Raw genomic sequence first — 10,518 nt, 5'->3', positions numbered from 1 at the left:
GTGCACTGGTGCAAAGTCATGTTGGAACAGGAAGGGGCCATCCCCAAACTGTTCCCACAAAGTTGGGAGTATGAAATCGTCCAAAATATCTTGGTATGCTTGGTATTGCCAGACAGAGAAACGTGATTCGTCACTCCACAGAACATGTCTCCACTGCTCTAGAGTCCAGTGGCGGTGTGCTTTACACCACTGCATTTGGCTCTTTGCATTGCATCCGGTGATGTAAGGCTTCGATGCAGCTGCTCGGCCATTGAAACCCATTTCAAGAAGCTCTCTACGAACTGTTGTGCTAATCTGAAGGCCACATGAAGTTTGGAGGTCTTTAGCCATTAGCTACAGTAAAAGTCACTTTTAGCTCTGATTTTATTCTATAATTTGTGTAATGTTGAATGCATAGTAAAGCAATGCCAGCATATAGTAAATTTATAGTAAATGCACTTCAAATGTCTGTATACACTAGTAAAAACTGATCGTATCACTTTCCATTAATCAGGTTATTTACCAAGGTACTTTTCAATTAAAGTACACATTGAGAACACTAGACAAGCATGATCATAAAACAACTAAACAATCTTCTGCTCCAGTTCATCAAGATATTCAGCAACATGCAATGTAACCAACAAGAATTATTACATAGAAACATATATATTTACTTTTCCGACCATTTCTGACCTCTTTCATTATTAATTCAATTGGCAAAGAAAATTGCACTCTAGAGTCTAATTCTCCAAATGTATGCCACCAATCCAATTAACTGCTGAGGGTCCCATTGAAAATAAAATGGCAGGTATTCAACCATAAGAGGATAGGAAGTGGTTGAACTGTAAGCATGAAGTATGAAAGTAAATGCAAAGAAATAAGCACTAAAGCTGGCCATAGCTGGAAAGAAAATTCAGCAGGAACTGGACAAATTTTGATCCATCTATGGCTGTTCCTTTTTGAGAGCAGTCGATTTAAGTACTGACTGCTCTCAAAGGGGCTTGTTGCAAAATTGCGTTTTGACCACTGCTGAGCAGTGTGTTCTGATGGTGGGGGGAGTCCCTGCTGTCAGGATACAATAGTGCAGCAAAGAGGATTCTGTCATCCATCTCGAATGTGTGGATGGAGGAATTCTTGGGGGGACCAGCTGGCTGATCAAAAAAAAAAAAAAAAAAAAAAGACATCCATCTATGGCCAGCTTAACAGTAAGAACTAGTACTCCCTAATGCTGGATACACACTAGAAGGGTTTTGTTTTTTTTTTTGGTTCAACCCAGTGGGTTGAACAAATAAATCCCAAGAGATCACCATACTAACACAAGTGAAGTTAATGTGGCAATCTCCCTCCACTGTGCTATTGTATTCTGACAGGGGGATTCATTTCCCCCACATCCTGCCAGGGTACACTGATCTGCACTGGTAGCCATTGGCTGCCAGCACTGATCAGATACTGGTTTTCCAGTATGCCCGTTATACAGAAGCTGGTCTTACTACCAACTTCTGTCGAAAAGACAGCTGTAAATACGGACTGAAAATCACCTGGTTCCTGCTGAACCGACCGATTTTCAGCCTGTAAAAAGGCTGTAAGATGAATCCACCCCCACAGGTTCCTGATGTTGGTGTTATTCTGAGCAGGTAGCAGCTCCAGGGAAGTGAACAAAAACACAAGGCTGCAGTCAATGTTATTAGCAATTCAACTATACCTTGATTTTAACAGATACCTGCTCCCACTTCTCCTCAAATCGCAGTGGAGGTTTAGTCCCTCCACGGCTCATGCATGTGCAGTAGCAAACCGTATGTGAAGCCGGAAGGCTTGACTGCCAGTTTCCCTTACCCAAGATGCTGGCGCCTGCACTTGAAGCCGGTTGAAGAATCGGATCGGGTGAGGACATCGCTGGAACTCTAGAGGTAAGTATTCTCATATTAAAAGTCAGCAGCTACAGTATTCGTAGCTGATTTTTTATTTTTTTGGGGGGGGAGACAGGACCTTCTCTTTAACATGTAAAAGTTAATTCTGATGCTAGGTCCATTTGCAAGTTTGCAGTGCAATGACATACTGATCCAGCAGGTGACACTGCAGTGCAAAATCTCCCAGGACCTGAACCAAAGGGGAACACCCCAGTGTTATTTACAAGGAAGCTTCCTGTACAGAATCTGGCATTCCCCTGTAACTACGCACCCATAGCCATACAATGATTGTGAGGCAGATACTATGGTCAAATAGGACTCTAGAGCGTAGATTAAAGTATATCTAAAATCAAAACTTAATTTTGAATCAAGTAGGGGAGGATCATAATTTGATATTTACCATCTATGTCTCATTGGGGAAATTTTCTTCATTTCCCATCCTGTAGTCTCCACATGAAATAAGAGAATATTTTTTAATGTGAAGAAATCCTCAGACAGCTGTCACCAGAACAAGTGCCCCCATTGGAAGATTTCCCCTCTACTTTTCTGGAGGCAACTCAAAATGTTAGGTTTATTCTTGGTGACATTGGTGGTCAGGACAGTTGGAGAGAGTGAAGCTCTTCCACAGCACTAACAACCTGGCAGTGGTTCGAACCCCTTACTACTAGGACTTCACATCTTTTATAAAAAAAATTGTCTTTTAGTTAAACTTTAGGTATGCATCACAAAGTAAATGTATGAACACAAGGAACATAATAAAAGTGCAGTAAAACAAAGGCAACACAAACTGTGCACACAAGTACAAGAAAACCTACAATTCTTCACATGTAATTTATCAAATCCCACAGTGAGATGTGAGCAGCTATGGCTGAAGATCTGTTGGCCACCTGGTTTGTTCCATGAACTATAAGAGCTTGAAAACTTACCTATTTAATACAAAGGGTCAATATTAGATAGACCTTTATAAAGAAAAACGCCTCAACACAATTAGATCAAAACAGAATAATTAACAATGATCACATTACACAAAAAAGGACACTTTATATATTTACATAAGAACACACTGCATCTCTTTGTGCTTTATAGTCTATCAGTCTAATCAAAATATCTTGCAGGGTGGCCCCCAAAAGCTGTCACGCCGATGGACAGTACTCCACATTCACTTAATTCACCCAACATAGTCCAAGGTTTCTCTTTACAACAGAGGCACATATGTAATCTTTGGACTTGCCAAGTGATGACCAATGATCCAGTGGGCAGAGGTCCTCCAGGGTCAACACAATACTTTTAAACGAAGGCAAAATACTTCCATGGTTTTAAAAAAAATCCATATATATATATAAAAATATGAATACTGTACATTAGGAATTTATTTTTGGCAGCTGTAAACTCCCATGATTCTCCTTGGTTTACGTCAAGTTTGTAACAGTTTTGTGTTCAATAAGGTCTCTAAGAAGCATCTGTTCTGCTGAGATATTGTGATATTCATTCTGTCAGGAGAAGAAAAGACAACAGATGTTAAATACGAAGTAAAACACACTTGTGTCTACGCTTCACTGTAAAGGGACACCACCCCTGTGATGTTATTACCATATATTTACCAATTTCTACAAAAGCCTTTTTCAGCATCATTAAACTTAACCAAACACAAACATAGGAAACTTAAAGGGTTAGTTCACCTATTCCAAAAAAACCTACCTGCCTAGGAGGAAAAATAAACTGTGCAGCTCTGCCCAAAGTTGAATATTGCCCTTGCTATAGGTGAAGACCATCTAGGTATGTTATGAGAAAGCATAAGTGAGGTCTGAATCAGAGAAAGAGCTCACTCCTGTTTTTGTGAAGGTGAACAGTAATAGCTGGGCCTCTCTTAGCAATGTCCTGGGAGTTTTCAGGTCAAGCTCCATGAGGTACATAAATGGCCTATACCTACAGTAAGGGCATTATTCAATTTTGGTCAAAGCTGCGCAGCCTGTTTCCAGCTAGACAGATTTTGGTAAAGGTCAACTATGCCTTTAAATGGAGCACAAGCAGAGGTTACTTTAAGTGAAGGCTGCACCTCAAAATGATCAATAGATCCTTGTATACAGGATGATTGGATTCATTTTTACACAAATCTTGATTTTTTTTTCCCTGTAAAAAATTTAACTTGGCCCCCTCCTATGCTTGCCCATTGATCAGTGAGGGTGTCCTTTAAAACGAATGCACTTTAGAGAGGCATGTACATCTGCTTACACATTTTTTTCTCAGAGGTTTTGGTTTGTAACATGTCAATTTAAAAATTAAATATCTTTTAGTCTGAAACCATCTAGTTTTCTAAATGCCAGAAAGCTAACGTTTGTACGTGAACGCAAAGTATTTCAGAAATCCCATCTCTCTTGCATTTCAGAAAATCTACATGGAGTTTGGTGTAAAATGTTTAGGGCTGGTATACACCAGGTGCATCAAGCTGCGTTGTTAAATGCAGACTCATTGAAAGAATACCAAGAAAACAAAATGTTTTCTATGTGCCCTCTTCACACCATATAAGTGCATTACTATGTATAGTATAAAAATTCAGCATGTCTGTATTTTTACGCAATGCACATAGATGCATAAAAATGCACATCAGTGCATTGCAAAGCTATATACAATACTAGATTTGATCACAGATTTACAGCAAGCAAAACGCAAATTAGTACTTTCTTTGATGAACTCAAGAAGATTTCTTTTTCAGTTGCTCAAGAAATTGCTTTATGCTGGTTTTGGTTGCATTTAGATTGATCTGGAGAAATAAATGCTCAATAGACCTCAAAGAAGGGAAAAAAAGAAGGCTTCCCTCCCCCCTGTCCCAAATGTCATTGATGAATCTCCACTGCCAGCTGTTGTATTTAGGCAGCCATAACCGTGGCTACCTGAGCACCCAAAGGATGACTGCAGCTGATAAGACGCAGTCACTGTTTGACAGACTATTTCCCATCTAGCTCAGTCAATTTTTGATCAGCTTATCAAGCTGGGTGGTGTTTGCAGGGTTCACTGCTCAAAATTGAGCGGATTCAGCAGGAAGTAACCAACATTTGAGCCATATACAGTCAGCTTAAGAATCTGGAAAATTTGTTACAGGTTACTAGGACGCATGTGCAAAGAATCCCTGCAATGTGTAAATGAATAAAGAATGATTGATTTTTTTTTTGTTTTTTTAAACTTTAATATATTGGTGAGCAAGTATATATGTGTGTATATATATATATATATATGTGTACACATACACATCAGGTAAAAAAAAAGTACTGAAAATGTCACCATTTTTCTCGGTAAATATATTTCTAAAGATGCTATTGAAATGATAAGTTCAGAAATTAAGTTATGTGTAATAAAATGGAATGATACAGGGAAAAAAAGTATTGAACACATGAAGAAAGGGAGGTGCAAAAAGGCATGAACAGCCAAGACACCAGCTGAAATCTATCTGTAATTAGAAAGCAATCTTGCCCCTTGACAGTGCAAATTAATATCAGCTGTTTCAGTCTCAACTGATGCCCTATAAAAAGGTGTCTCATTACCTAGGTGTCACACAAGAAACATCTCATAGTGGGTAAAAGCAAAGAGCTCTCTCAAGACCTTCACAACCTTATTGTTGCAAAACATACTGATGGCATTAGTTACAGAAGGATTTCTAAACCTATCACAAGAGCTATGCAAGAGCCAAGGACCACTTGTGGAGAGCTTCATAAAGACCTGGAATTAGCAGGTACAATTGTTTTAAAGAAAACAATAAGTAATGCATTCAACCATCATGGCCTGTATGCACGTTCACCACACAAGACTACTTTGCTGAAGAAAAAGTATGTTGAAGCTTGTAAAAAGTTTGCTACACAACATTTAGACAAGCCTTGTTTGGAGGTCATATGGCACTGCACATCACCCCAAAAACACCATACCAACAGTGAAGTCTGGAGGTGGAACATCATGGTGTGGGGCTGTTTTTCAGCATACAGTACTGGCAAATTTCATGTCACTGAAGGAAGGATGAATAGAAAAATGTACCAAGACATTCTTGATAAAAATCTGCTTCCATCTACCAGGATGATGAAGATGAAATGAGGGTGGACATTTCAGCAAGAAAATGATCACAAAGCCAAGGAAACTCTCAACTGGTTTCAAAGAAAGAAGATAAAGCTGCTACAATAGTCCAGCCAATCACCTGACTTGAATACAACAGAAAATCTATGGAAAGAGTTCATAGAAGAGGTCCACAGAACCTTCAAGATTTGAAGACTGTTTTTGTGGAAGAAGCAATGCATGCGACTAGTTTCTCCATACAGGAGGCATTTTGAAGCTATCATTACCAACAAAGGATTTTGTACAAAGTATTAAATAAATTTCAGTTAGTGTGTTCAATACTTTTTCCCTGTGTCATTCTATTTTATTACGTATAACTTAATTTCTGAACTTATTTGTTTTGGTTTTACTAACGCGGTGAAAATTTCATGTCAATAGTACCTTAAGATATACATTTACCTAGAAAAATGGTAACGTGCCCAATACTTATTTTACCCGGTGTGTGTGTGTGTGTGTGTGTGTATATATATATATAAACATTTATTTTAATGTCTATAAATGTGGATCTTAAAGTAAAGATAAAATTTTTAAAAAATTCTAGAAAGTAGTACTTTTGGTAGAAGAGACTTGGCGTATGCGTGTAGCTGGGTGCCAGGATAATATAACTCAAACAAGCATGAGCAGGAGTCACATCATGTGGCTGCCCAATGCCACAGAATGAAGATCCTGAGTGCATAAGAACTATGCTAGGTTATATTTAGAGATATACAGTGCTGTTATAGAAGTGTATATAACTTGTCAGGGAGGCAGATGGTAGACAGTAAAGTGAAAGCTATCTGAATAACAGTTTGAAATAGACAAAAGCTGTTCCTCCAAATACCTCACCTATGATTAAAAACTAAAAAAAACTAAAAGAAATGTAAATGCCACATAAAAAGTGAGACACAAATGACAGAAAAATGATACTGAACAGCTTACAGGACTAATGAATTATAGACTGCAGTTCTTACCTGAGCCATTGCAGACATTGTTTCATTTCCATAATAGTGAAGTGAACTATTTAAAGATGTTAAGTTGTATTTAAATCCTGCTATATGGACTTCATTACATATATGGAATGCCAATGTGATGGCGATGATTCCAGTGGTGGGATGTTTTGGTTTCTAGAAAACATTAAGGGAGGAAAAATAAAAGCACAATCCATATTAGATGACACCAGCAGGTGGCAGCATTATCCAACACTTAAATGCAACAAGTTATCAGTTCCAAGTTGGGTTAGGTAAGCTTAGCCAGGCTCTCTCTTACTGCAGTAATGACGCTGCACCATACTGTTTGTATTGTTTATATCCACATACATCCTGTTTAACCCTTTGCCCCTGCCTGTACACATATATGCGGCCTCACTGAAGTAGGTCTCCTTCCTTGAGGCTGCACATATGTTAGTTTGAGCTGAAAGCACCCTGAGTTTCGGGCCTGGTTCCCGATCAGTAGATCGCTGTGAAAGCCTCTGATAGGCTATCACAGTGATCAATCACTATACAGCCCACTCCTGTGGCAGATGGAATTGAGAGAAAAATACCTCCTTGCCAGAGGAGAAAATGCAAAAAAATAAAGATAAAATAGGTAGATCATTGTTTGAACTAGCTCAGGATTAGGGTCAGGGTCAATGGTCAGAGTCAGTGAATTTTAGATAAGGTAAAAGAACTTTTTAAATTCATATCAATGTCAGTGTGTATTAGCCAAGTTAAAAAAAAGCAGAATGCCCAGTGTTGTTTCTAGGCCTTACTACGTGGACAAACAACAAATAATATATTATTATTATACAGGATTTATATAGCGCCAACAGTTTGCTCAGAGCTTTACAATATAACGGGAGACAATACAGCAACAATACAGTTCAACACAAGAGGGATAGGAGGGCCTTGCTCCTTGGAGCTTACAATCTAAGAGGGAGGTACACAAGTAATATCGCTGCTATTGTCAGGAGAAGAATTTATTTTGGGTTGTTCTTTGGCAGTGGGTTATGGTATTATAAATTGTTTTTTTTAATATTTTGGGCTAGTTTCCCTTCCCTTTGATACTACAAAAACAACAACAAAAACATTACCATTTATCACCAAATGAAAGCTCAATTTGTCCAGAAAAAAAACCGCAGTATAATCCACTTAGACTATGTAGTTGCAATGATATGTACAGTTTTACTTACACATGTCAAAGTTGGAAAACTGTTCAGGCAAACACCATTGCACAAAGTAGGTAAGTATAACAAAAAAAAAAAGTGTAACTTTACTACTACTTTAATTCCCTCTTCATTGCTCTCCCTCGTTTACCTCTATTGTGCTAATAAATATGCTAAAAGGTAATTGTGGGAGTGAAAAATATATATATAAACCATTATTATATTAAAGTGGCTCTAAAGGCTCAGGGTTTTTACCTTCATGCATTCTATGCATGAAGGTAAAAAAAACCCTCTGTGTAGCAGCTCCCCCAGACTCTTAACCTGAGCGCCATCCCGATCCAGCGAGAGCCTCCACGAGAGCCTCGGTTCTCCGGGGACTTTCACTCCTGATCCGCTGAGGCAGTGGTGGCAGCCACTGGCTCCTGCTGCTGTCAATCACAGCCAGTGAGCCAATCAGGAGAGGGAGGGGGCGGGGCCGAGCTGCAGCTCTGTGGGGGCACCCGACAGGAGGGAAGGGCTAGGAGTGCTGGTGGGAGACCCAAGAAGAGGAGGATCTGGGCTGCTCTGAGCAAAACCACTGCACAAAGCAGGTAAGAATGACGTTTGTTATTTAAAAGAACAAAACTTTAGAATTACTTTAACAATCATAAGGGCATGTTTAACGTAAGGAAAATTATTTTTCTTTAACCCGTTGAGTGTAAATGATGTACAATTGTTTCCTGAACACAAAGAGGTAAGCATAATAAGTCACTACCATTACTGTCTACATTAAGAACAGCAGGCAGCCAGCGGAGAAGTACATGTGCCAACTTGTCCTTCCAGCCTCTGCCAAGGACTGCTAAGCTGAACATCACAGCTAGAGAACAATGGACTACTGCATGTTATCTGAAAAGGATACAATTAATAAAAACCTTTTCATGGCACAAAGATTACTTTTCCATATTTATATACTCATTTTATTTGTTTTGTTAATAATACCCTATATTTACTACACAGGCCTGTGCACAGATAAAACACAAAAGGTTCCATTCACTAAAAATCCACTGAATTCTTAGGCTTTTTTTAATCTTTAATACAGCATTCCATAAAATGTTTTAAATGAAAACCGCCTAAACCGCTTGGGCATGGGGGAGAGATGCTGCAGGGACCAGTCTAGCAGCGTGGAGGAGCAGAGATCAGGTAAGTAAATCTACTTTTCCATGCCCCCAGACCTAAACACGCAGTTAACCTAGCAATGCAGACATAGCCCCTCTGCACACTTCCTGGAGTTCCAATTAAAAAGAAAAATAATCAACAAATATATATATTTCTTTTTTAGTCAGGTAAATATTGGAAGTTGCATATTCATATTATTTAGTAGTCTATCCAGTCACTAGGTGGATCTCTAGTCTCCTTTTCACATGTACAGCATTGTATCACTGAAGAAAGTGGTAATTAATTATCCCTTATCAAATTGCATAGTCCTAGGTTTCAATTAGACTAACGGGGCTGTAAAGGAAGCTCTGATAACGGTGTTGTTGCTTTAGCTATTCCACAGTACTCTTAGAATACCTTTTCATGTATTAACCTCTTTACTGCAGTAACAGGCTATATAATTATATATATTAAGAAAAACAAATTTGCAGCTGCAATAGCATTGTTTGCTTACAAAAAATAGTTTGTTTACATATTTCTGGGTTTAACCACTTGTTGACTGCGCTATAGCTGAATGACAGCGTCATTTGACGTTCTCCCAGAACCATGCTCCGTGCACTGGCACTCTCTGTGTTCTTTGAACACAGCTGATCTCATGACGCAGTAAATGGCGAATCACAGCAGCCTTTTATCATGTAATCAGCTGTGCCCCAGTGATGATTAACCATTTCATACCGGGCAATTTTCCCCCTTCCTGCCCAGGCCATTTTTCACGTTTCAGCGCTCTCACACTTTGAATTACAATTGCGCGGTCATACAACATTGTACCCAAACTAAAATTTTATCATTTTCTTCACACAACTAGAGCTTTCTTTTCGTGGTATTTAATCACCGCTGGGGTTTTTATTTTTTGCTAAATTAACAAAAAAAGACCACAAATTTTGAAAAAAAACACGTTTTTCTTTGTTTCTGTTATAAAAGTTCACAAATAAATAAGTGTTCTTCATAAATTTAGGCCGAGATGTATTCTGCTACATGTCTTTGGTGAAAATAACCCAAATTAGGATGTATTATTTAGTTTGTAGGAAAGTTATAGAGTTCACAAACTATGGTATAGATCCGAAGATTGATCAATCCTGAAGTACTGACGGCCAATCTAATTTCTTGAGGTCCAAGAATGTCAGAATAGTACAGATATCCCCAAATGACCCCTTTTTGCAGAGTAGACAGTCCGACGTACTTCATAAGAGGCATGGCGAGTTTTTTGAAGTTGTATTTTTT

The 10,518-nt window shown here is 38.6% G+C and overlaps 1 protein-coding gene across 3 annotated transcripts in view; it reads right to left on the bottom strand.

The window, feature by feature from the left end:
* Window positions 1-345: 345 nt before the first annotated feature.
* The window catches only part of ST3GAL6 (ST3 beta-galactoside alpha-2,3-sialyltransferase 6), a 221,127-nt gene continuing 210,954 nt past the window's right edge, over window positions 346-10,518 (bottom strand). For all 3 annotated transcript variants that reach the window (XM_089682948.1, XM_089682949.1, XM_089682950.1), the window contains 2 exons: window positions 6,935-7,087; window positions 346-3,376 (listed from right to left, as the gene is read on the bottom strand). In XM_089682948.1, the coding sequence (XP_089539074.1) occupies window positions 3,296-3,376; window positions 6,935-7,087 (234 nt within the window). In that variant the 3' untranslated portion in view covers window positions 346-3,295. The remainder of the gene's footprint in view (window positions 3,377-6,934; window positions 7,088-10,518) is intronic.

The sequence above is a fragment of the Staurois parvus genome, unplaced genomic scaffold, assembly GCF_062004578.1.
Source record: "Staurois parvus isolate SC_StPar_1 unplaced genomic scaffold, SC_StPar_1.0 ptg000299l, whole genome shotgun sequence".
Taxonomy (NCBI): Eukaryota; Metazoa; Chordata; class Amphibia; order Anura; family Ranidae; genus Staurois; species Staurois parvus.
This window is presented reverse-complemented; position numbering and strand designations above follow the sequence as displayed.